At 41.7% G+C, this 27,920-nt stretch overlaps 1 protein-coding gene across 2 annotated transcripts in view; it reads left to right on the forward strand.

The window, feature by feature from the left end:
• The window catches only part of NTRK2 (neurotrophic receptor tyrosine kinase 2), a 174,721-nt gene that overhangs the window by 9,954 nt on the left and 136,847 nt on the right, over positions 1 to 27,920 (forward strand). For both annotated transcript variants that reach the window (XM_083464832.1, XM_083464833.1), the window contains exons 3-6: positions 11,496 to 11,570; positions 12,382 to 12,453; positions 19,643 to 19,711; positions 26,375 to 26,526. In XM_083464832.1, coding sequence (XP_083320958.1) covers positions 11,496 to 11,570; positions 12,382 to 12,453; positions 19,643 to 19,711; positions 26,375 to 26,526 — 368 coding nt within the window. The remainder of the gene's footprint in view (positions 1 to 11,495; positions 11,571 to 12,381; positions 12,454 to 19,642; positions 19,712 to 26,374; positions 26,527 to 27,920) is intronic.

Below are 27,920 nucleotides of genomic sequence, written 5' to 3' on the forward strand. Positions count from 1 at the left end.
TAGATAAATAGGTACCACTCCGGCGGGAAGGTAAACGGCATTTCCGTGCACTGCTCTGGTTCACCAGAAGCGGCTTAGTCATGCTGGCCACATGACCCGGAAGCTGTACGCCGGCTCTTTCGGCCAGTAAAGCCAGATGAGCGCCGCAACCCCAGAGTCGGTCACAACTGGACCTAATGGTCAGGGGTCCCTTTACCTTTACCTATAATAAAGTAAGTGTTTTTGGGAGGGTTTTTTTCCAGAAACTCGGTGTACTCTGTATCAGATAATGGGAAGTTTATGGAGCTCTATGCATGGGACCGGGGTGGGGTGGGGTAGGTGGCATAAGGTATATCACAGAAGGCAAAAAGGAGAACAAGCTCCTGTGCTCACTAATGCAAAACTCCTTATTGTAGGTTTAAGAGGAACCTGATCCCCATTTAAAAGAGGTCTTGCTGACTCCTGTAGCACCAGGGATTTGCAGAAGGGCAAGGAGGTAAAGCTGCGTAGCTCTGTATATTTCTCACTTATCAATACCAACACAGGGTCCTGGCTTCTTCTTTTCCTTTTGCAGTTGAAGTCAATATTAATATCCCAAGCTTAGAATCAAGCCACAACTGAACGTACTTTAAGTGGCATTTAGTATTTGACATTCTTTGCTTTCTTTCAGGACTAGTCTGAGGAACATGAAGGCTCTATCAGAATTGTATTCCTGAGCCCAGCCCCCAACCCTGTTGTACACAGAACTATTTTGCATGGTACACAGAAAGAAAAGAAAGAGATGAAGGCAGGCTATCATGGTTGTCACATCCAACCATTGATAAGAATATAGCTGAGTCAATTCATTGGTCCATCTAGCTGGGCACTGACTTGAGAGTAGCTCTCCAGGGTTTCAGGCAGTAATCTCTTCCAGCCCTACCTGGAGATAACTGGAGATAGAACCTGCGACCTCCTCATGCAAGGAAGATGCTCTACCGCTAGACCCGTGCGATTTTTCAATATGTCGTTCCGAATCGAAGTCCACAGCACGATAATGGTTTCATAAAGCAGGTGATGACTATGAAAGTATCTGGGAAAGCAGCAGTCAGCCAGCAGCAGAATCTTATCAGCCCTCCCAATATACTTCTTTCGAATTTGCAGCAAGCCCCGACTCAGCAGTCTAGTAGCCAGTGGGATACTGGCTGATAGATGTGGTCTACAGAGATCCTGGTCTGAGCTGGCTCGGGGCTTCTTGCTGGGAGCTCCCTTTCCCCTTTGCCCCTACCTTACCCCCTCCCCCCGTGAAAAAAGAAACGGGTCTATGGAAATTTTATGGAAATCCCTGTTGACGGTGAATTGCCCACCTGAGAGCTCCCAGTTAATTTGGAGTGGTGATAGCTGTATCCATTTAACAGTGCTGTAAGCCAGCCTTCATTCCATGCCTTGAAACAGATAGTATTTGCACGCATGGCGCTAGACTATGTGATTCTCAGATATGGTAGGAGAAAGTTGTTTATTATGATGACAAGAGACCAGGGTTTTTTATGGCTTCATAAATATTGACCCGGTCTACTATTCAGATTCTGTCTCAGCTCACCACCAACGCCTGCCCCTCCCCTAATTATGTGGCATGTGCATTGATGGGGTGAAGAAGGATGGAATTTGGCTTATGTGCTGGTGTTTCCTGGCTGCTCTCCCAAGTTCTCTGCATTTGTCAGAGGACTTGGGGAGAGGCAGGACCCTGCATCTTTGCTCCTCTGTCTTCAAAGTTTCCTCCATTAATCTAACACAGGCATAGGCAAACTCAGCCCTCCAGATGTTTTTGGGACTACAACTCCCATCATCCTTGACCACTGGTCCTGTTAGCTGGGGATGATGGGAGTTGTAGTCCCAAAACATCTGGAGGGCTGAGTTTGCCTATGCCTGATCTAACAGAACTCACTGCACAGCAGTGATGGTTCCATGTGTATCAATCTGTTCTCGTGCTTGTTATCAAATATCAACCCACACACCCCGCCTTGAATATCTCTGTGATGGGGCAGCATGTTCTCCATTACATCCCACTGGGATGTGCATCTTGCCCCTAAGTGTTGCCACTGGGGCATTAGTAGGATTTATGGCAGTTTTATGGCCTCTTAACTCTTCATTCCTCCTTCCACTCTCTCTAACTGTTGGTGTGAAGTCAACAGTTGCGTTGTGAAGTGGAGGATACCATAGGGTAAAATCAGGCATCCTGGGCAAATCGCCAGCAGGCACTGGAAATCAACCAAATGAACATGTGGGAGGAGCAAGGGTGGATGGGACATGAGCTAGGGAATTGATCCTTTGATTGGCAGTCACACTTGGGGATGGATGGATCAGTTTGTTTCCAATCTGTATCACTTTTATATATGTTCATTCAAAAGTCTATTCCAGATCATTTCTGCATTAACTTGTACATTTTTAAAAACAAGAATGTGTAAGCAACTTTGTATTTAAACCTTTAAATGCTATTTTGAATGTCTTTCATCAGGAAACAAGCATTTATAAATGTGTTTTTTAAATGTAAATATTTTTGTTAAAGTATGCATTTTATGTGCATTTGGGTATATTTTTTGGAGCTGGGAACTGCATTGCACACTTGGAGAAGTGGTAAATCTGAAGGATAACTATGTTCTGTTTTGAACATTAGTCCAGGAGATGCAGATCAGGCCAATTTGCAATAACTGAATTCCTCAAGCTAGATTCTCAGGCTAATGTGTGCCTGTATCTCGCTCTCCCTGTCCCATTCCTAGTTTCCCAGACAAAGCAGGGGAGTGGTCAGCTAAACCCGCAAGAACTGAAGTCCTATGAGAACCAGAGACCTGGCAAGGGAGCTGTCCAGCAGTGCCAGCAAGGTCAAATTTCAAGTGCTGATTAGCAAGGGGGAGCCAAAGAGACAGCTAGGATTAGGCGATGGTCCATAGGATTATTGTACAACAGATTCCAAGCAGCAGCTGAGGGTTTTTGTAGTCAGTGTGGACTTCAGAGTGACCCTGCCCTTGACCATTGCTTAACAATTAAACTACTTCTTATCCCACCCTTCCTCCCAAGGGTCTCAGGGCAGCACACATGGTTCCCCAGCTACCGGCTTTATCTTCCTCAATCTTAGGTTGAGATTGAGAGGCAGTGAGTTGCTCAAAGTCACCAACTAAGGCTAAGCTTTGTGTCTGGGCAGAAATGTGAACCCATTTGCCTCTGACAGTGAAGACAGAACATTGTGGCTAGTAGCCACTGATAGCTTTTATTCTCTGCGAAATTGTCTAATCCTCTTTTAAAGCCATCAAAGTTGGTGGCCATGCCATGGAGGGAATGCCACAGTTTAACTATGCGTTGTATGATGCACTTCCTTTTGTTCCTTATGAATCTCTCAGCATTTTAGCTTCATTTGCTGTCCCTGTGTCCTGGTATTATGAAAAAGGAAGAAAAACTTTTCTCTATTCACTTTTCGCACACCATGTATAATTTTAAACACCTCTATCATGTTCTCTTACAGTACTTGCTTGTTCTCTGAACTTAAAAGCCCCAAATGCTGTAATATTTCCTTACAGGGGAGTTGTTCCAACCCCTTGGTTATTTTGGTTGCCCTTTTCCGACTCGAAAATATATTTTGAAGTAAGGTGATCAGAATATTATTATTGCTGCTACTATTATTAACCACTCAGTGGCTTTGGACACCATCAACCATGGTATCCTTCAGGAGCAGCTGTCCGAGTTATGGGTGGGTGGCACCATTTGCTCTTCAGCCTTGTGGAGACTTCATTGTGGGGTTCCTCAGGGTTCAGTTTTATCTCTCATGCTGTTTAACATCTACATGAAATCATTGAATGGGGTCATCTGGAGTTATGGAGTACATTGTCAGCCTGGCACCTTTGTTATATATATTTAGATGCCAAGCAAAAACATTCCTCTTTTCCTAGACCTTTGGCTAATTAAGCAATGTGTGGCCTTTTAAACTGTGTTGTTATTTTGTCTGTTATTATGTTATGAATTTTGTGTTCTTATAACTGTTCTGTGATCTTCGGGTGAAGGGCGGTAGGGCTTGCCGATCAGAAGGTCGGCGATTCGAATCCCCGCGACGGGGTGATCTCCCGTTGCTCGGTCCCTGCTCCTGCCAACCTAGCCGTTCGAAGCACGTCAAAGTGCAAGTAGATAAATAGGAACCGCTCCGGCAGGAAGGTAAATGGCGTTTCTGTGCACTGCTCTGTTTCACCAGAAGTGGCTTAGTCATGCTGGCCACATGACCCAGAAGCTGTCTGCGGACAAACACCGGCTCCCTCAGCCAGTAAAGCAAGATGAGCGCCGCAACCCCAGAGTCATTCGCAACTGGACTTAATGATCAAGGGTCCCTTTACCTTTACTAATAACTGTAGACAATATTCCAAGAGCAGTCACATCATAGATTTGTATGGCTTTATTGACAGCTTTATTTTCATCCCCTTTCTTAACGATCCCTGTAATGCCATTCACCATTTTAACAGACCTACACAGCTCCACGCTGCGTCAACATCTTCGCTGAGCTATTTGCTAGGACCTCAAGGTCTCATTTCTGGTCAGTCACTGGCCAGTGCAAAAACTCCACCAGTGTATACACAAAATTAGGATTTCTTGCCCCACTTGATGCACTAACTGAAGCTGATGATAGATGCTTTTCATCAGAGAAGCCACCTGGGCCCCTATGGACAAAAAGAGTTCTAACAGTAACCCTGAATTGCATACCTGTTTCTTCAGTGGGAGTGCAACCCCATTTAAAACAGGCAGGCTCCCCAGTTCTCATCCCTGGGAACCACTTAGAAGAAGAAGAAGAGTTTGGATTTGATATCCCGCTTTATCACTACCCTAAGGAGTCTTAAAGCAGCTAACATTCTCCTTTCCCTTCCTCCCCCACAACGAACACTCTGTGAGGTGAGTGGGGATGAGAGACTTGAAAGAAGTGTGACTGGCCCAAGGTGACCCAGCAGCTGCATGTGGAGGAGCGAGGAAGTGAACCTGATTCACCAGATTACAAGACTACCGCTCTTAACCGCTACACCACACTGGCTCTGTCTTCGTAGGATTCAGCATCAGTCTACTGACCCTCATTCACAATGCCCTAGAAGAGTTGCTCGTGGAACCAGATTTCCTCTTACAAATCCCAGCACTACCTCCCATGCTGTTTCAGAGGGTCACAGACCCTGCAGGGCAGCTTTTCAGGGAACACATGGAAAGGGAAAAGTTCAAAAATTGCCCCCTTTTTCCATTGAGGGCATCCCATCAGTGACACTCGCCACATGGGAAATCTGGATCCAACCTTGATATATAGTCTGGCTTATTTCAAGAAGAGGGTTTTGTACATTTTCTCCTTTTTCCGAATGACCAGCACAAATACAAGTGAAAGTTAGCTGAATCCCAGAAACATGGCTGTTCACTAAGAAATGTTTGTTCATTAACCTTCAAAATGCTTTTCCCCAACACAATGAAATAAAGCTCAACAGATAACCGGGGAGTGTTTTGTTGGGGAGGGCGAGAATGGGAAGGTCGGGTGGAAAGTGTGTATTTGTAAATATGTTTTCCATAAAGGGGATTTATGGCAGTAGAGCTTGAGCTAAATTGCAGTATTATTTCTTTTTACCTATGTAGTTCATGCTAGTGTGTGGCGGGTTTTTGAGTGTGCTCTGAATTGTGTGGGGCAACTTCAGCGTTGCTTGTAGAAGACATGAACATCAAAAGGCTTAAGTAGACATATTTTGGCTATCGAACTGTTTTGAAGCATTGGAAAAGACTATAAACATGCCATGTTAAATTTTTAAAAAGTGATTCTTTACTTGGAACAAACTATGTTAAAGGGTCCTAAAGCATGAAGTGTATGAGTATGCTGATATTCCTTAGCTTTTTCAAAAAAATTGGGCTGTGTGAAACTACTTTTGCTTGTGGCTGTATGTGTCATAAGCTAATTTTGGAAAGATTGATTATCAGTTCTAGTATTCAGAAATGGAACATCTTTTTTAAAGAATAAGACACACGAGGAAAGTAATTTCTGGTGGGAACATATGAGTATTTAAATATATGTGCATATAAAAATGCAAGTTCATTGTCTATCTTGGTTATATAATTGGACCTTCTGTATGTTGCAATCTCATGTCTTTTAAATTTTCTTACATACTGGACATTCAGTGTCCATAATATATTTCATTGGCTCTAAGCAAGTTGTTTTTAAGGCTGTAGTAAGGTCCATGTAAGACCTTAGCCAGCCAAGGCTATGTTCTGCATGATTGGCATGCTAAATTGGTTGGTTTGACAGGTTGGATTATGTGTTGCAGCTGGTGGGACCCCCATAATCTCTTGTAACATCACTGCCCTATCCAGGCACCCAATCATCGAGTTTCAAGTATTTGTCCCTATTTGTGGGCCTGCAAGATAGAATTTGGATTCTCTATGTGTGCCATCCAACTGACTACCCAATGGTGCCTCTTTCTGAGTTGGTAGAGGTCTCAGGGGTGTTGTTGGTCTCCCTCAGATGTATTATGCAGAAAAGGATAGGAGTTTAAGGTATTTTAAGACCATTGAGAATATTGTTCCTGCCCCCTGATATTTATTATTTTGCTGCTTTGTAAACCATTACATACCCTTCTTTGAACTTCAACATTTGTACTTTTCTATTTTATTGTCTTAACCATATTTCTCTGTGCTACCTTGGGGGCCTTTTGAAAATAAAAATGGCATACAAACGTAGACTTCATCCTAAACTAATTTAGCTGATGAAAGGATTCTCTGTGTGTTTGTTTTGGGTTGAGAGAATACATACCAAATACATAGCCCTTGAACTTGCCAGGTTTTAGTTTTGGGGATTTTAGCCAGGTTAAGATGGTAGCTGTTTTTTGAGCTGGGCTGAAATATCATAGAAAATAATTCTTTTGCTCTCCCCTCCAAGAATTATTTTTTAAACTCATACGTGAATTGCCGTAGAATTTTAACCCCACTATGCTCCCATCCCCAGTTTTGTTACCTGTGATTATTGTTTAATATTGTTACAGGAAGCAATGGGCTTGAACTGCCACCCCATTGTTTGCTTCATCCACCACCATAAAGTAAAAATAGTTACTTTCTGTATTAACCAATCTGTTTAAAAACAATAATTTCCCTGCCCATCCCACAAAAAATTCTCTCCTACTCCAGCCCAGAAAACTGTTGAGAGAAGATTGCCTTCTCTCTGGAGAATATTCAGCGAAATGGTGGATAATGGAAACTGTTTTTGTTTATCTCTAGACTTTTTCTTTTACCATATATAACAGAGCCTACCCTGATATTCCCTGTTTGGGTTCTGAGAGTATCCATGTGCAGATGCCAAATTTTACAGCTAAATACAGTAATAGGAATTTGGAAGAGAAGAGCGGAAGCATGGAGATAGGCACTGCATGTTGATGATAAAAAGGTTGTCATTGAGGATTGTTGTGGGTTTGCCTACAGTGTGCTTATCTTGTAGGTCAGTTGTGATCCCCACACTCTGCTTAGGTTCTATCCATGGGGCTGGACTGGGCTGGTTACAAAAGCTTTAGATCTCAGGGTTGTTGACATTTTCCTATGGCATACAGATGGAACATTGGGGCTTCCATAATCTGCTCATGCCTTAGAGTGATTTTCTTGTAAGGCTATTCAATTAAATAAAAGGAAAGCTATTTCTAAGAGCAGAACACGCTACATTTCTCAAGATTGCCCTCAAAAAGCTATGGTAATGTCAGAGCTTTTAGGAATATTAATGTTTGATAAGTAACATCAAGGTAGAGTAGTTGTGAAAGAGGCAGAAAAATAGCCTTTAGCCAGAGCAGAGGTTTTGCTTCAAACCTCTGTCTGACTCAGGAGTCCGTGCACAGATCTGTACGTGTGGCTGGGGTGGAGAGCACACGTCAGTTGCTGTCATCCCCACCCCCAATTAACCCAGGTGATCTGCATTGTAGTCTGCAACACCTGGTGGAGTGAAGCAAAAGCAGTACAGTGCGTTGATACCAAAGTGCTTGCAAAGCAGACAGCTCTAAATTATTCAGGCAAGTGAACATTGCTCCAAGCAGAGGCAAGTAATACACTCTGCATAGTTCAACTTTGCATAGTTACTATCCTCTGGCCCTTTGGGAGAATTCCTTCCTGAACACCACTCTGCTCCCTGTCAGTGATGGTACTCTGAGCAGGCCAGCTTGAATAAAATATTGGTGGGGGGGGGGCAGCTAAGCCCCGCCCCACATAACTGATCACATGACACTGCACACACACCAATTCAATGGCAATGCCCATCAACTTTGTGGAGGACTGGCCCCCTCAAATATTTTAGGGGGTGCAAAGGGACCTTGGCCCCTAGGAGTTGGCTCTTATGAGCCTGTGACAAGGTCTGTCCACTGAGAGTCACCCCTAACTTTACTGGGCACATGTTTCCAACAACATCCAGTTAGGCAGGGTGTGGGAATAAGTACTTGATCTCAGAAGATCATAGCAGTGAAGAGAAAGATTAAAATCTGTAAACAACCTAGCAAGATCCCCAAATGCTATCACTATATCAGTGTAGTTCTTTGCTCCCATTCTATTCCTTTCTAAAACGTTATTTCTCTAATAAGAGTGAAGCCTTCAGTCTTTCAGCTTGAAAAAATAAGGACAATTTTTTATAGCTAGTAGTCTTTTAATTTAAATACCTTCTTCCTATTATATCTTGTCTCCATTGTTATTTTATTACAGTCATCGTGTCACCATTTAAATTTAAGTAGATCAAATTCTCTTATTCTGTATTCATTGTAGAATTCTCTATTTGTTTAGATGGCCTACATTGTCTTGTGGCTTTTTGCCTTTTCAAAAGGATGGCTCCCTAGCTAATAACATGTACTGTTATGCTTTGAATTTATTGGTTTTGAGCTACACAGCAATTCTCCATATCTCTGTTACCCGCAGGGTTTTCCAGCGTGCCCCTCCTTTCTATCCAAGATTGCTAATGAAAAGAGAATTAAAATAATAATTCCAACATCAATCCATAAGCATGACCTTCTGGTTCTGAGTAGAAAGTTTAAATTGATGTGTTGTCCATCTTATTGTTCCTATGTTAATATCTATTTGTAGAGAGTTTACATTTAAGGTAAACCGAGTGGGGTGCATTTCCTGGTTCACCCAGCAGAGGGCCACAGGCAAACACCCAAAGCAGTGATTGGTAGCCTGTAAGCCTTCAAGCCATGGTTCTTTGCCCCATGCTGAATTTTATCTATCCAGTCTGCTCCCTGTTGGGAAAAGAGACAAAGAAACAGCATAGAGGATGGTACCTGACAATGCTTGGAGCATTTCCACCACAACAAGGGGGCACCAGAGGACACATTTTTCCATTGTTCCCCTTAAACTTGGAGCTGCAAGAAGCAGCCCGTGGGTGGGTGGGGGGGGGGAAGAGATTTCAAATGCCTCCCCCACAGCTGCAATTCTTGGTTTTAGCACTGAATAGTAGAGGATCCACAGCTTGTGTCACATTTTAGTGACCCAAGTGCAGGACCCAAGAGACCAGGCATTTGATTATATACTCAGGGCCGTCTTAAGCATATCTGGTGCCATGGTGCTAAGATCCCTCAGGTGCCCCCCTGGCAACTCCGAAACAAGGGAGGGAGCGGTGGAAAATGTCCTCTCCTTCCCCCACTGCCCTGATCCCTGGTGTGGCGGCGGCGATCAAGCAGGAAAACTTGCTGGCGGACGTGCTCTCCTGGGCGTCTGAGAAGGCAGCCCAGGAAGGCTGCGCGCTGCCTTTTGCCAGGAAGCAGGAGGAGGACAACGACCGGGAGCAGGGCCGTCTTTCACAGATGCAGAGGCTTGGGAGGGTAGCTGCACACCTGCCAGCCATATAGTTGGCGGGGCACAGCTGGCAGGCTTGCAGGGAAAGGGGAGGCTGCTGGCAAAGCCACTCAGCTCCCCCACTTGCCAGGGCGCCCCTGAGAGACCGGCGCCCTGGCACAACAAACCACTAACACCAATGGGAAAGACGGCTCTGTATATACTAACAACATTGTGAAAGTAGATTATGAAAACTGAAAGGCTGATAGTTAACCTGTGATATCAGCTTTAATGTTTTTTCTTTTTTTTTAAAAAAAAGCACGCATAAGGGGTTACATACTTAGTTGAAAGACAATAATGGGAGGAGGAATGTGTAGATTCCCCTTATGTGTAGGGAGAGTGTACATCAGAAGGAGCCTGGTTTTTGTTTTTTAATGTAAACAAATAGAAGAAAGAAGGTTCTTTAGTAACAACCCTAATTTATCCTTTCACGAAACAACCTGATTTTGTAAACAGGTTTTGAACATTCAGCGTGAGATCCTTTGCCTAGCTTGAGGAGAGAATTGCTCTAATGTGAACTGACGATCAACAAGGGGTTTATCCTTATTATCTCTAGTGTTGTTTCATGAGTTTTGCACTGTCTCTTAATGAGCACTAAAGGTTTAGATGAGTTTGCCTGTGATGGCTCGCAGGGGGGAGATTGTGAATAAACCTCTCCCGTAATTTCTATTTTATTTTATATTTATTTTTCTGTTGCTTTCCTGTTCATCCCCTGCTGTGCTGTCCTTTGATATGATGCACATGATACTGGTGTACTGTGTGATGAAAACCAATGTATACCAACAGTGGCTGATGTTTAGACTTCTCAATAACCTTCAGTCTAAGCAGGGTTTGAGGTCATTATTAGGCATGAATTTGGAGGGAAGATACACGGTCATTGGAAGTGGTGGCAGATGTTTTCCCCTGAATCAAGGGCGTGATGAAAACGTTAAATGTCTGGTCATTTAAAAATGGATCAAAACTAGCAGACAGTCAATAACTTGTATCAAATTTGTACAGATCACTTTTTGTAATTTTACATTTTAATATTCCAGTCTAAACAGTTTTTGTTGTAGCTTTGTCCCCACACTTTAAGGCTTGAGATCCCTCAGTTACTTACAGGTTAAACTCAATTACTTCTCATCAGATCTCTGTTGCACATATTGTCCATTTAACTCACAGTGTCAAATTATAATCAACGCTTGGAAGCTGAGCATTCTGTGTTTGTGTTTTACTCAGGGTGTGATGTGATAGACACACAGAGTTCATTAGGACTAAGATCATTAGACTTTGCTAGTTATCTATTCTGCTTTTTCAGAGAAAACAATCAACCTAGAAAAGAGTAAGTGAAATCCATTGTGGTATAATGGATTGAGTGCCAGAACAGGACCTCTTGAAACCTTATGCTCATATTCTTCTATCTTATGATGCTCCTCCAAGCCTGTAGCCCTATTTGGGTGTTAGTAGTTCATGAAATTACCAGTGTGTGAGGGAAGAACAGGGGTGTGCCAGTCTGCCCTGTCCCTGCTGCTGTATCTACTGAGGCCACCTCTGCCCCAGCTGCCAGGGTTCTAAATCATATAGGGAGCCTATGCATGCATAGCAGGCCCCCAACTCCAGACCTTCCCAACAAGACCTTCCCCACTACAATAATTCATCAACAGCCTTCTTAACTGGCATCTCTCTCTCTCTCTCTCTCTCTCTCTCTCAAATAGTTACATTGCAAACCAACGGAAATTAGAAAGCATAAATGAAAGTGATGTCAGAAGCTACGTTGGATTAAGAAATTTGTGAGTATATCATTTTTCATATTTATTATTATAAACCACGTGTCTTTGTCCATTGTTGCATATGCTCTGTAGGGGATTAGGCAGAGTTCCTGCATATTTGGGCATCCCTGTTTATTTTAATGAAAAGAACAACTTTGCAAATGAAAAAGAATATATGTCCTCTCCATTGCACTTTGAAGCTCTCACATGTACCGTGGAAGGCTTAATAAGGGCAGTAGTGCTTAATAATCTTTAGAATCACAATACTATGTGCCTTCCCTAAATGTTTATTTTGAACCACAGTGCCCATTATTTCTGAGCATTGGCCATGTGAGCCTGTTGAGAGTTCTAGTCCAAAACATCTGGAAGGGACCAGGATGGCCATGGCTGCATTAGACGTGCTGTGGTTACTGAATGAATATAAATAATCATGAAATACCTTGAGCTATTAAGGTAAAGGACAAAGGACCCCTGGACGGTTAAGTCCAGTCAAAGGTGACTATGGGGTGTGGCACTCATCTCACTTCAGGCCGATGGACATGGCATTTGTACACAGACAGCTTTCTGGGTCATGTGGTCAGCATGACTAAACCACTTCTGGCGTAGTGGGACACCATGATAGAAACCAGAGCGCATGGAAACACCATTTACCTTCCTGCCGCAGCGGTACCTATACGCTGCGTACTACTACTACTGTAGTAGTAGCAGCGGTACTACTTGCACTGGTATGCTTTCTAATTGCTAGGTTGGCAGAAGCTTGAACTATTATGCAGCATTAAGAAGGATTAAAGATCACTTGACAATTCTAACTTGCATTTGTGTTTTTTGTCAGAACTGTGGTGAATTCAGGTTTGAAGTTTGTCTCAACCAAAGCTTTCCTGAAAAATCCCAGCCTGCATTACATGTAAGTAAAAACTCACTTAATGGTTCCAGAATACGCAAAGCTTTATCATACATCATTACTTTATTTGCAATCCATGGGAAGAAAATTAGAGGGATGCTACTTAAAAATAACAAGCAGTGACCTGCCCAAAAGTATTGCAGTGTATCATTGGTGCTTCAAGGCTCCTGATCAGGGTTCACACCAACCTGGAACAAACATGTTTTGTGGTTTGCAGAGGTGTCCATGTGTCTGTTCCCATGTGTGTGTAGATTTCAGGAGAGGGAAAAGAAAACGACATATTTCTCATGCCCTCAAAGCCTTTCCTGGCTGTTCTAAATGACAGGGTTGGGGCTGATTGCCAGCCTTGTACCTGTATCACTATGTAGCAAAGTGGGTGTGTCTGAAAAAAGAAAGGGGAAATATGCTACAGTGGTGCCCCGCAAGACGAATGCCTCGCAAGATGAAAAACTCGCTAGACGAAAAAGTTTTCCGTTTTTTGAGTTGTTCCGCAAGACGAATTTCCCTATGGGCTTGCTTCGCAAGACGAAACGTCTTGCGAGTTTGTTTCCTTTTTCTTAAAGCCGCTAAGCTGTTAATAGCCGCTAAGCTGCTAATAGCCGTGCTTCGCAAGACGAAAAAACTGCAAGACGAAGAGACTCGCGGAACGGATTAATTTCGTCTTGCGAGGCACCACTGTCTTTTCATTTTCCTTCTTCTTTAAACCTCTCTGCATTGTGAGAAGTGGAAAGTTTTTTAACCTTAATCCTGATCCTGACCCTAATCTGTCCTGTTATGGGTTCAAGCAGGCTAATCCATGGCTCTCCCCTTTACTTTATTATTTATCCTCTAACACCTTTGAAAGCATTCAGCATTGTTGAACCATTTTAGCACTACCTTAATTTCCCTTTTCATTAATGCACTACTTACATTTTTCTGCATGCAGAAAGCACTATATTGTTTGTGGTTGGCCCTGTTTTGCTACCATACTGATGGCAGTGGATTGTTCAAGTTCAGTTTAGAAAGAATGATAAATGGAAAGCATCTAGATATATCTGGTTATATGTTGGAAGTGTAAAGAAGTGGTTGCTGATTTTGCTTTTCATTCTGGATTGTTAACAGTTTGTGATACGGTATGATGACTAAAGAGCCATGGATTTCAAACTTGGAATCTAAGGGAAGAAAAATATTAGATACCAATGACCTGCTAATTGCCACTTTGCAAATTCCATGTTTTATATTTACACATAAAATATAATGTATTCCTGTGAGACACACAGCACCTGAGCTGGCAGCAGAATGCAGATGGAGATAGCCATTTAAATACATGTGCATATTTGTATATTGTCAAAAGCAGTATACTGCAGATATACAGCATGTACACTTGGATGCACATTCTAATGTATCTCAAACAGCAAGTGATATGCCTGTGGATATTTACTGTTGTATATATGTTATACAACAACAATACTTTACTGTGGTCCAAAGACCCACAAAAAAATTCAAAACAAGATACAGTTAAAACGACCAGACAGACAGATGGAAAAAACCAAGGCTGTCATTTTGTTTTATCTAGGGCATAATCATCTTTGTTTCTTATAACCTCCGAAGGAAACTTTGCCATGGCCCATGTAATATCATTTGACCTGTCTTCCAAAAGATATTTAATATGGGAGGCTTCAGATTTTCCCTGCAATCAATTGATCCCTCATATTGCCCACAATGCAGTAGGATATGCTTCATACTATCGACATCCTGGGAACATAAACAAAGCCTATTCTGATAGAGGATGCCTCTCAGACTGCCACTGAGAACATTTAGTCTGGCTTTGGTAAATAAACGCCAATAGGTAGGTACCAACAAATTCCTAAGGTATGAGGATATCTGAAAGCCGTACCCGTATTGGGTTCCAGCTGTGACCGAGGTACAAATTACATAAGATCGGGATCGCAGGTTGCTATGTGAGATGTCCCAAAGCCTTTGTCTCAGGGATTCAAGAGCAGTGTCGTAACCCAGATGATATAAGAGGGATGATGGCAGTCCAATTGAGGTGGCTTTCCTGGCCATAGTTTTCAGCCATGGGCTGACAAACTTCTCATTGGTTAAATGTACTAATAATCCCTTCCCCAGGCCAAATACTGAGGTCTTGAGCCAGCATCTCAAGGCAGCCCACCATGCTTTGGTGGAGAGTGGGCATCACCTGTTTCCAGAAATAGAATTGAATTTGGGACACAGTTTGGGACCTATAATAGGAACCGAATAAACTTTGCCCAGAACCCGTCTAACTTAGGAAATGAACCGTTGTACCAGACGTTTGAAGCTTAGAGAATTTGGGAAACAGATTTTGCATTAAAAACCCTTTTGGCTGATGGAACATAATGGCCTCCCCTTGTAAAAAAGAATCAGAGTATAGCGAGTTTGCTTATCTCCGCCTAAATACCAGAAGCATTTGAATATATGTTATGCAGCTACATGTTCTGTTGAAAGATGCAGCTTCTTGAGTTTTGTCCATGAAACTTATTGCATAGGGCATATTGGGATGTCATGCTAAACCACAATTGGCTTGTTTCAAACAAATCATGTTTAACATGAATGGCAGCTTGTTGCTTCAGATGACATGACGAGCTGTTGGTTAAGCCAGGAGTGGGGAAGCTCAGGCCTAGAGGCCACGTGTGGCTTCTGTACGCCCCTCTGTCAGGCCACACACCCTTCCCCCCAGTCCACATCAACCCTACTTTACTTCCTTGAGAGTTTCTGCCTTGCTGAAATGTGTTCTTGAGCTCTGATAATGCCTCTTTGTTCCTTGGGTGGAGTATATAGAGCAGGGGTAGGCAACCTAAGGCTCATGGGCCACAAGCAGCCAACAGGGGTCGTTTAACCGGCCCACCAGGCGCCCCCGAACCGAGCTGACCGCCCAGCAATTCCCCTTGCGTTGCTAAACCAGCCTGGTGCAGGGACTGCGCTGGAAATCGCATCTGCTGGAGTGAACCGGCCCAGGCGAAGTGAACCTTGCTGACCCCTGATATAGAGGAATGTGTGTAGAACATAGCCTACTGTACCAAAGGTTTCATTTACACTGGATGCTCTGCCCCCTTTGCTTTTGACCCTGTCCCTCACCGGGATGTGGCCACCACAAAGTAGTGTGGCCCTCAGACTGAAAGAGGTTTCCCATCCTTGCGTTAAGCAAAAAAGAAAAAAGGGGGGGGGGAGCAAAAGCTTTTGATGCCCTCGTGACCACACTGGAGGAAGAGGAGGCTTGTTGTGGCCTGTTCTAGTCAATCAGAATAATCGTTTACAACAGCCTTCCTCAGCCTAGGTCCTTCAGGTGGTGTTGGACTACAGCTCCCATAATCTCAGACAATTAACCATTCGGTCTGGGAATGATGGGAGTTGTGGACCACCAATGGCTGAGGAACCCAGGTTGGGCAAGACTGGTTTTGTGTGGCATTCAGACAGAGTTATTATTCATTTTCATATTAAGCTCGAAACAACCCCCCCCCCCCACTGTATATCCTTGAGTCTCATTAACATTGGTGGCAAAAATCCAAGTGATTTCATAGGGTGTAATGTTTGCTTTTTCTACTGAAGTTTAAATCATCAGAGTGACAGCATACATTTATGCATTTCACTGTTTCTTGTCTTATAACAATTGGTGCACATCTAGGATTTGGAAACCATTTTTGTTTTTGTTTTTTTGGCAGACGTTTTAATGAAGATTGATATAACTGCATGAAGTTTCCAACTAAGAAAACTATTTTGGCTTTAATTATGTCACAGGAGGAGCCTTTCAACTCCTTTTAAAATCCCTTTTTAAAAATAAACTGATTCCCAACAGTATTTCATGTGAAAATACTAATGATAGCAGCGAGCACTTAAAGCAACTGCAGTAACGTCTGATGCTAAATAATACATTTTGTCCCCTCCCAAGATGAAATTTGTGTAGCCAAAATGCTTTCCTTTAGCTTGATTATTTGAAATCAGTAATAATGTAAACAAAGAAAAATAAACATTCCAGTAGATATTGCTTAAATGTAACTTACAGCATCATTGACTCAGTTCTGGCATTCTCACTGACTTTAAATTTCAAAACAATAACACTTAACAAGCCATTGAACAGCACTGTTTTAGCAAAGCCACCTGTTTGTAAATTCAGCAGTCAAAATCATTAATGACTTGTTGTCGTGCTGTATGAACAGTCACTGTGTATTTAAGTGCCTGAATAAGTATTGTACAGTATGTGCTGTTCAAAACTTTGGGGCGTTAATGCTCAGTGCATGCAAGTATATGCTAGGGACACTGGAGGGATTCGGTTCATTCTGTATTTTAAAGTGAACCAAGCAAATTCACATTTTCCAGATCATGAATTGCAAACACTGCTGTGAGGGAGAACATTTTCCAGTGATTTATTTTCTGTTTTGTATGTTCATTAGTAACAATGAATGGATGTTCGTTGCAAATAAATATTGGGCAAGTTTGGAAGTTTCAGATTTTTGAACTTTGTTTACTAAATATGAGTAAATATACTACGTTGGTTACTTTGGGTTGTTTTGCTCTTTTCTAAATTTTGCAATAAAATTTTTTAGCTCAGAAACATGCCAAATGTGTAAAAAAACGCATGTTCTACTGTAAAAATCCCCCCCCAAATGCATATGCTTAAAGTCCTTTTTAAAAGAATGCAATCAACTTTTCATTAATGTTACTCCAGCTGTGTAATAACTGACGTGCTATAGCCTGGCAGATTTCTCAGTTACATAAAATGGTGAAAAGTAGCACAAGTTAGGAACAGTGTAAAATGAAGTCTTACTTGACTCCCTTGCCAAAAGAATCAGGGCTTGCCTAATACACTTATTAAAGCTGCACATTATAATAAAGTAGGCAAACACCTAATTCACCCTCAACTATCGGTGAAGAACCTGTGACCATCGGGTTGTTGATAGACCCCCAACTCCATTCAGCCCCAGTGCATGTGGCCAGTAGTCAAGAATGACGCGAGTTGTAAACTAGTGTGATGTAGTGGTTAGAGTGTCGGACTAGGACCTGAGAGACCACGGTTCAATTCCCACTCAGCCATGAAGCTCATTGGGCCAGGTACTGCCTCTCAGCCTAACCTACCTCATGGAGTTGTTGTGGGAATTAATTAAGAAAGAGGAGAACCATGTATACTACAAATGGCTTAGCATGTAACACTGGGGTGCAGCGCCTAGTTCAATGCAGTTCATTACAAGTAGAATCGAAAGCATCTGATCTTCACTCAGGTAGAAGGCAGAGAGAGGAAGGGAGAGGTCCCGAGGCTCATAGCTATTGTACTACCAACCTTACTGTATGTTTGTGAAACATGGACCACTTACAAACGCCACCTGCAACTTCTTGAAAGATTCCATCAACGGTGTCTCCGAGAAATCTTACACATCACTTGGGAAGACAGGCGAACTAATATCAGTGTACTGGATGAAGCAAAGATCACCAGTGCTGAAGCAATGATTCTTCAACATCAACTTTGTTGGACTGGTCATGTTGTACGGATTCCTGATTATCATCTTCCAAAGCAGCTACTCTATTCTGAACGTAAAAATGGAAAGCGTAATGCTGGTGGTCAACAAAAGAGGTTTAAAGACTGTCTCAAGGCAAATCTTTAAAATGTAGTATGAACACTGACAACTGGGAAACACTGGCCTGCGAGCGCTCCAGTTGGAGAACAGCCTTTACCAAAGGTGTCATGGACTTTGAAGACATTTGAACTCAGAATGCAAGGGAGAAACTTGCTAAGAGGAAGGCATGTTTGGCAAATCCACACTGTGATCAACTCCCACCCGGGAACCAATGTCCCCACTGTGGAAGGACGTCTGGATCCAGAATTGGCCTCCACAGTCACTTACGGACTCATTGTTAAAACCGTGTTTATGGAAGACAATCTTACTCTGCTACGAGTGATCGCCAAAGAAGAAGAAGAAAAAGAAAAAGATAATACAAAAATATGGTTCAGCATTGTAAACCAGACCAATACAGTGGTACCTCGGGTTACAGACACTTCAGGTTACAGACTCCGCTAACCCAGAAATAGTTCCTCAAGTTAATAACTTTGCTTCAGGATGAGAACAGAAATTGCGCAGTGGCTAAAGTGGTACCTCAGGTTAAAAACAGTTTCAGGTTAAGAATGGACCTCTGGAACAAATTAAGTTCTTAACCCGAGGTACCACTGTATCTCCTTAGGACTATTCCAAGATTTTTTCTTCACTGCCCTAGGTGGATTTAATTCCCCCATCTTGTGTCCTAAGCAGCATATTTTTTGTTTTAATTTTTGATGACAGTGCCTTCCTTCCTCCCTCTCTTTGGAGTGCTTCAGCTTCAGGTGCTGTGCAGTGTATCTTCATATCCTGTACTTCAGCCAGATTTGCACTCAACTGGGATGGAGGTTGTGGGGAGGCAAAACTGGCAATTCATGACAGCTTCTACACTTGTTCCCAGCCCTAAAAAAAAGGTCCAGGTCTTCAGAGATTTGTAGTCTGAATAGGAACATAGATGACAGGGACCACTACAGCATCTACTAAGCATCTCCCTTGCTCACTGGGAACATTTTATTTTATTTTATTCTATTTTTCCTCCTTTGTCTCTTCTTCAGTGAAGGTGTTTCCACCCCCACAGCACAGATGACCATGTGAACATAATCTAGAGCAAAATTGCCTCTGATCTTCAATCTAGTAGAAGACATTAAAGCTCATTATAGTATGACGCCCTGAATGCTTAATTGACGTGAAAGGCCTAATGGCTGTATTTTGCCATTTTCCCTGTGATCTTTCATGCAGTTTCAAAGGGATATATAAAAAGCTTATGAAACTTCTTATTTGGCATGTGGTCAGGGTTTAGGTAAGTACAGTTTTCAATGAAGGATCAAAGAATACATGGTAAACATGTATATTGCTTATGAATAAGTTGAGCATGTAGTCAACATCTGAGAATGTCTTTGGAGTAAAACTTAATCCACATTTTTCCTCTACATGAATAGACCTGTTTAAAGGTGCACATCGTGATGAGTGTTTGCCTTTGTGTTGTGTCTCATCTTCAAGTGAGAGTACAGTCCGTATCCTTTTATAGGCCATCACCCAATAAAAAAAACTGAAAGTTGGTAGCTTTACCAACTTACAATATATTGCAATATTTTTGTTTCAGATTTTTTGTTTTTTACTATTAATAATGACATTCTGTTTCTTTACAGTAACTTATCTGGAAACAAGTTTTCAAGTTTGTCCAGAAAGTCTTTCCGCCACCTGAATTTGACTGATCTGTAAGTAATTGTTTTGTTTTGTTTCTTAAATGTTGAGGGTTGGTTGTTGTAGTAGTTGCCATTATCATCACCCATCCAGCCGAAGCCTACTTCACAGGGTTCTTGTGAGGATAAAATGGAGAGTGTTGAAAGCTTGTGTGCTGCCTTGACTCCTTGAAGGGAAGGTGAGATATAAATGTAACAATAAATAAATAAAAATAACCATTATCCATTTTTAATGGACATGGAATATATCAAGGAAATACTTATGGGTTTAAGAAAAGGTAAATTTTACTTTACTTTACTTTTAAAGACATTTGTGTGCTCTGGTGAATGAGATGGGTTGGTCACTACCACATGTTTTGTTTCCATACTCCACAAGCCGTTACTGGGAATGTTTGGGGTCTGTGGTGGTAAAGAATATGGGACAGACACATATGATGAGCACAATACAGACAAACAACTCATTTCATCCCATGGAGACAATTTAAAGAGGCTTCCATGCAACCACTGTTTTGTGAAAAGGACTCCTAGGCTAGAACTCTTTAACAGGGGCTCTTCTCTCTTCCCCCTCAAACCACAGAATCCACACTGCAGATCAATTTACTTTTGAAACACTAGAGAATTGCAGTGGCAGTAAACTGTGCACTATGGGAAGCCCTTGAAGCAGGCCTAGCATCACCTGACCCCTTGACCTGATGAGAATTACTGAGCCCTTGGTGAAGCAGACGACTTAATTGCTTCACCTAATTAAAGTTTTTGAGTTACTGGGGCAGTATCACAAAACTTGTAAAAGTGGACCAAGTGATGCTTGAGCTGTGCTTATGAAGAAGCAGTCAGTAGGTAACATACCATGGTCATGGGAATTCACATCCTGTCACTCTAAAACGTTTCTGTGTGAATTGGATCTTTTCGTTCTTTCGTCTTTGTCCTGCTCTTTTGGAACTTTCTTCGCATCTTTATTGCACTTGTCTTTCTGGTGAAGTTGTACAGTAAAAGAAAATTTTGTTGTTTTAATCATTTGATAGAGAAGAAGTAAACTATGAGTACCTGGAGGATTTAAAAACTGGATTTGTGTTTGATTTTCTTTCTTCTGCTTCTTAAACTTGTCTGAAGGCACATTATCTTACCTGGACTCATTGTGTTGAAACCAGTGTTAATTCTACTCAGAGGAAACCTATTGAAATTAAATGGACGTGCGTAACTTAGGTTCATTCATTTCAGAGGGTCTGCTATGAGTAGAATTTAGATGGATTCAACTCATTAGCTGTAATACCAGTAAATATATATTTTAAAATATTTCTTACATATTCCTTTTTAGGGAAGCCATATCATTTACTGGTTTTAGAAGTTCCCAAGGAGAGCCTAATCTTAGCTAGGTCCCATGTTATGTGCAGGTATGGAAATTTGATAGACAAGTGGAAAGATACTATGGCCTTGTGATTACAGTTCAAGAGGCAGCATTAGTTTGCATATTTTTGTAATGTAGTAGTCATCAAGCAGCTGGATGAGAAAGATTATTGTTTGAGGAAATAGAGTGACCATGTTTGGTCGATTATATCTCGGCAAGCTGAGATATGAAGAAGCCCTTTGAAAGTGTGAGCAGCAACTCCTTTGCTCCATTGAGTATTTTCGCTAATCCAACCTCTATAGTAAAGCTTGTACTATTCAGTTGAATGTGATACTTTTTTTGTCAGCTCATATTAATGTACATTGCTGGCATAAACAGCCTAATGATGGCATTTTATAATTCTCCTTTTGATCTTTCATCTGGGTGCACATAGACTCTCAAAAGTTTAAAGAACTTGTGCTAGCACTGGCCAGGATTTAAGTGAGTTCACTTTTCAATTTCTGATTAAAAGAAGGCATGAGTAGCACCCACTTTGCTCATGGCTAAATTGAGCATGTAATTGAGACTATAAAAGTTGGCTTGATAGTGGAATCTGCCTCATATATCTGTAGGTGCCAGGTGGGGCATCGAGTTACGAAACTTGCTTCTTCTGTGCAATGAAAGTGAGATATGAAATTACTCTTACAGAGGAAAATAATCCAATCTCCTGTTCTGACTGTCCTTTGACTTCTCTGTAATCAAACAAACACTTTGTTTTAGATGTCATGGTAGACATGGGTTGAGAGAGGTTTTAAAAGGCCATAGCTTTAAGTACATTTTAAGAGATTGAATTTGTTGATTATAAGGTATTTGGATGCTATAACAATAAGTCAGTCTAATAAGGTAGAGATTTGAGGGGAGATGGGAAGTTATTGGTATAACAAGGGTAGAGAACCTATTATAAAATGTAACAATAAATGGGTAGCAATAATCTGAAAGAAATATTACTGTGAAAGGAGAAGGAACAATGTACCACATTTGATGTTTACTGAGCAAAGGGCAGGGAGCTGATCCATAGCATTCAATGTTTCCCTATTTTCAAAGGGAAATTCCTTATTCTGAATAGGATTCCTTGCAAGAAAATGGAAATGTTGACAGCTGTGAGCTGATCATTAAGATTTAGGAGGTGGTTAAGTCTGGGTTGTGCTGCTAAAATGTGCTGCTATATTGAAGACAGAGGAAATGTTTCTGAATGGCCCACTAAATCTCCAAGGGGAGCTAGTTTATAATCTGGCAAGAACAGCCTTGTAAACAAAGGTTACTAGCCTGCAATTTTTCTTTTACTAGCCTGTTGTGGCTGGCAGGGTGAGAGAGCTCTGTCTCTCCTGCAGTAGCATTTACATTTCTTTGCATGGATGATGAAGCTTCTCCCCTCTTGCAGCTTGCTTGGTTTCTTTGTTGGGCACAGAGGAAGGATGGAGTCTTCCATCTCGCTTCTGCTGGCCTGTTTATGCGCCTGCATGCAGTTCCATGTGTTTACCTAAATGGAACTAGCGGAATAGTGTTTAAAAGGCTAGGCCAGTAAGTACAGTGGGGATTTAAAGACTTTAAAGTTATAAGAAATTCAGATAAAAGTTAAAATAAACATGAAGCCACAAATCAGCATAAAATAAGTATACTTGGAATAGGGAGGGGCGACAAATGCCTAATCTACTATGCATATACTTTCATCTCTGTGTCCACCTGATTTCCTGCTGGGTATAAATTAAGTATTCTATTATGGAAGTGTGATGATTATTATTAAGTAGTTACCAAGTCCTTCTTTCGGTGTCTCCTCCAATACAGTGGTACCTCGGGTTACAGATGCTTCAGGTTATGTGATTTCGGGTTGCGCACCGCACCGAACCCAGAAGTACCAGAATGGGTTACTTCTGGGTTTTGGTGCTTGCGCATGCGCAGAAACACTAAATCATGCTTTGTGCATGCACAGAATGACGACCCACACGTTCGCAACCCCATGATATTCTTGTAAAGAAACTGGTAAAATGCGGTCTTGACTATGCTACCACTCAGTGGATTTGTAACTGGCTGACTGACCGAACCCAAAGGGTGCTCATCAATGGTTCCTCTTCATCCTGGAGAAGAGTGACTAGTGGGGTGCCACAGGGTTCTGTCTTGGGCCCGGTCTTATTCAACATCTTTATCAACGACTTGGATGATGGACTCAAGGGCATCTTGATCAAATTTGCAGATGACACCAAACTGGGAGGGGTGGCTAACACCCCAGAGGACAGGATCACACTTCAAAACGACCTTGACAGATTAGAGAACTGGGCAAAAACAAACAAGATGAATTTTAACAGGGAGAAATGTAAAGTATTGCACTTGGGCAAAAAAAATGAGAGGCACAAATACAAGATGGCTTGAGAGCAGTACATGTGAAAAGGATCTAGGAGTCTTGGTTGACCTCAAACTTGACATGAGCCAACAGTGTGACGTGGCAGCTAAAAAAGCCAATGCAATTCTGGGCCTCATCAATAGGAGTATAGCATCTAGATCAAGGGAAGTAATAGTGCCACTGTATTCTGCTCTGGTCAGACCTCACCTGGAGTACTGTGTCCAGTTCTGGGCACCACAGTTCAAGAAGGACACTGACAAACGTGTCCAGAGGAGGGCAACCAAAATGGTCAAAGGCCTGGAAACGATGCCTTATGAGGAACGGCTAAGGGAGCTGGGCATGTTTAGCCTGGAGAAGAGGAGGTTAAGGGGTGATATGATAGCCATGTTCAAATATATAAAAGGATGTCACATAGAGGAGGGAGAAAGGTTGTTTTCTGCTGCTCCAGAGAAGCGGACACGGAGCAATGGATCCAAACTACAAGAAAGAAGATTCGACAGTGGAATTTGCTGCCAAGGAGTGTGGTGGAGTCTCCTACTTTGGAGGTCTTTAAGCAGAGGCTTGACAACCATATGTCAGGAGTGCTCTGATGGTGTTTCCTGCTTGGCAGGGGGTTGGACTCGATGGCCCTTGTGGTCTCTTCCAACTCTATGATTCTATGAACCCGAGGTTCCACTGTACTCCTGGATTAGACCTGGGCAAAGCTTTAGTTTGGCAGTGTGGCAGTGTCATGACAGGAAAGTGTGAATGCTATCTTGAGGTTGTGGGACTTTGGCACCTACTGAGTTGCCTGAGTGCAGATAACGGTTGCAGTTATGCTGTTGAGAGGCTGACCCATGGATACTTTTTCCTCTTGTATTTGCTAGCTAAAGGCTACCATCCATGGCTAATCAACATGTACTCTGTGTAGCTGTAAACCCAGATTTGCCACCAACAGTTTAGCAAGCTGGTGGAGATACACTTGCCAAGGAATCAGAATTGGCTGCAACTTCTTGTCTAGTGGTTAGTTGGTGACAAATTGATACATTTATGTTCCGAAGCCACTGTTTACATTTCAAGGGAAGCCTCACTTTCTGCCAATGGAAAATTTCAATGAAATCTAAAGCTCCAGAGAGACATTTTTTGTTAGGACCATGGCAGGCAGAGAGACAGAGGGAAAGAGATTGAAACTTCCTCTCCCTCCCCATCTCCAGTCCCGAGGCTCTTTGGGCTTCACTCTTCACTCCTATTCACATAACAAAAATAAAAACAAACCATGTATGTAAATTTTACTCAGTTTATCCCTCAGATGCCAGAAATTCAGCATTCCATTTTATGAGAGAGGGGACACTGGGAAGACCAGACCATCTCCCAGCCTTCTCCACTGCCCCGTGTTAAAGGAGAATTAAGGTGGGATGTGAGTCTCTCTTTATTGCAAATCCCATCCTCTCCCTCTGTACTGTCTCCCACGCACCCCTGGAAGAAATCCAGTGCTGACCCAAACCACAAGGTTTGTAGGAGTGGGGTCTTAACTTTTTCAGTCTGTTAGCGAGAATTTGTCAACTCTGTAGAACAGTCTGTTTTGATCGGAATTATCTACTTTGGCTTGGGTCCAGTCCAAATCAAGAGCTTTGGAAACATCTGAACTGTTATGAACATTCTGCTGAGATTGCATTGGCAAAAAGGATTTTGAAGATCGTGGTCAAATCAAATATAACTCCTGTAGATTATTGTAATTAGTGCTGGTTTGTTTCTTCTTTTAATGAAATGTCTTTGGCGGCTCAAGCGGCACATAAAAAATTATCCTCATGAAACATAGGTATGCTTTTATGAGCAAAGTTGAGATAATGTTCCGTTCCTGAGCCAGACATCTGGATGTTCTGTGTTGTGTTTGTCTCCAGCATCTTTGCACTTAGCGCTGATTTGTGGCTTTCATGTGTGTTTTAATTATAATAGTTCTGCAAAGCTTTCATTTGAATTCCTCAATATGTGCTTACATGCTTAGAGTATGCAGTTCAGCTTTTGTTTGTTATTACTCTTTGATATTAGTTAAACACTTTTTGCGTCATTGCCTAGAGATCTACAGATTATTTTCTTTTTAGAATAATTGCATCACTGACTTTGAATACATTTCTTTGGTGCTTCAGTATAAAGGGAGCTAACTTTACCCCGGAATATGAAAAACATTTTAAAATTTATTTTCTCCAGAAATAATACTGGAAATCACATACGGTTCATATTCCTGGTATTGTTGAAATATATGGAATTGCTCAACAGGTTGATTCTGTGCTTGGCACAGCTCAAACTAATGGTAGAATGCTACTGAAGTCAGTGGAATCACATCTCTTTCCTCCAGTTCAAGTCCTGGTCCTCGGGCTGAAACATTTAGTCTATTCATCAGTTGGATTAATAGGTTAGAAAACATTTGATTTAAAAATGTGTCCTTAATTAAGTGGGAGTTTTAGAAAATTGCCAAGTTGTTTTCTTTTAAGATACATGTATGTATAAATAAATAAATATGTATGATATTGACAGTATCAAGTGCCATGTTAGAAGTATTCCTTTCCTCTCTCACATACATCTTGTGAATGCCTGCTACAAGACTTGCATGAATATTGTCTTATTCATATGCAGATTGTATTGATTAATAGATTGAAATTGATGGGCTTATGCACAATGCGCATAGGTCCTGTTTCACACCCTTGCATTTAGGTATGTTAAAGATGGAGCAATCATACCAGGTAGGAGTGGGAAAGAGCGATGTTAATTGCTCTCCATCACGGAGCAGATCAAGAACAGGTAACATTCAGTCCAGCCTTAACGACTTCTTAATTAGGTGTCAGTCCTTCCTGGTCTCATATTAAACTTTCATCTGGAGCAACTTTTTTTAAAAATGCATTTGTACTTACTGTTTTATATATTATTAATTAGTTTTTGGAAAAGAAAACCATATTTCCTGTCTTTTTAATCTTTGTAGGATTTTGGATGGCAATCCATTCAAGTGTAACTGTGACATTATGTGGATCAAGATATATCAAGAGACCAAGTTTCCAAAAACTCAGGATTTTTACTGTATGAATGACTTCAACCAGAACATATCTCTGAGGGAGAAGCCAGTCACAAACTGTGGTAATGCACTTTTAATGTAGAATGATTGGCATGTGTATTTGATGTTGCTAAAAGTTTTGGAGCACAACCCATTAAGTACCTTCCCTGTCCAAACCCCATTTAATCAAACTTTTATTAGATCATTTCTTCATGGATTAGATTCTTGTTTATAATCCAGGTGCTAGTCTGGTTTGTGAAAGATAAAAATCATACTTCAAGGAGAATGTTTAAAGTTAAGTTGTGTATACTTGTTGCTTAATCAGTCTTAATTGTGTGCAAGATTTCTACTGGAAATGTGACTTTTGTCACTTTTTGGATTCACTTGTTAGAATGATTTTTCAAGTGAAAGTCCTGTTTTGCCTGGTGAAGAGTGGATTAAACTTCCAAAGTTAGTCCATCTTTTCTGTGTTGCATTATGAGCACCTTGACAACTGTTGATATTCTGTTACACTGTGATTGTTTGTTAAGCTGAAACAGATAATTTCAGGTTGAATGAACCGCAGAATTGTTCCCATTCTACATCTTTTTAAAATTTCAAAATGTGTCAGTCCCCTTTTCAATATTTAGTCAGCAAGTTGCACTTGCTAAAAAGAGAATTTTTTTGTGGGAGGATTTCATTGATACAGCAGTGGGGAGAGAGAATGGGAAAAAAATTGCATCCAAGCCTGTGTATTTATATGAACCATTAGGTATCTTGTCTTTCCTGAAGCTTATATTGTAGAAATGGGAAGGTCCAAAATACCGTCTACTCTACATTGTCCATGCCATCCAGTGGCTTATACCAGTTGCAGAAATGTCTGTTCCTCTCAGGGCACTGCTATTATACAGGCTTTAGGTCTGCTGAGCTTATAGAAAAACATGTTAACTTCTGTTTCCTCCACATGCTAGTTCTTTACTCTGAGATACTTCCCTCTAAGGAGTACATGGCAGAGATCTCCCTTCCTCCCCCTTTATTTTTGTTATGCTGCCCCTCCAGGTGCCCTTGCATTCAGGGTGCCATTGTCTAGCTCAGGGATAGGCAAACTCCGGCCCTCCAGATGTTTGGGACTACAATTCCCATCATCCCTAGCTAACAGGACCAGTGGTCAGGGATGATGGGAATTGTAGTCCCAAACATCTGGAGGGCCGGAGTTTGCCTATGCCTGGTCTAGCTGCCCTGGGGAAGCAATTTTGCCTAAGAGAATAGCATAGGATTGAGTGCACAGGCTTCATTGTCAAAAGCTCCCCAAGCAGTCCTGCCAGAACTGATCCATGTACTTTCAGCTGACACACTAGGGACCTGAGCATCCTTTCCAGAGTCCTCCAGCTCTGAGGCAAGCAACATTTTAAAGGTTTATGCTTCTAATTTTTCTGCTTAAAAATACACACTTTGCATTAAAAGTAGGAAGAAAGAAATAATTGGTTTAACCGAGAAA

The sequence above is a fragment of the Podarcis liolepis genome (genome assembly GCF_965112155.1).
Source record: "Podarcis liolepis genome assembly, chromosome: 11".
NCBI classification, from domain to species: Eukaryota; Metazoa; Chordata; class Lepidosauria; order Squamata; family Lacertidae; genus Podarcis; species Podarcis liolepis.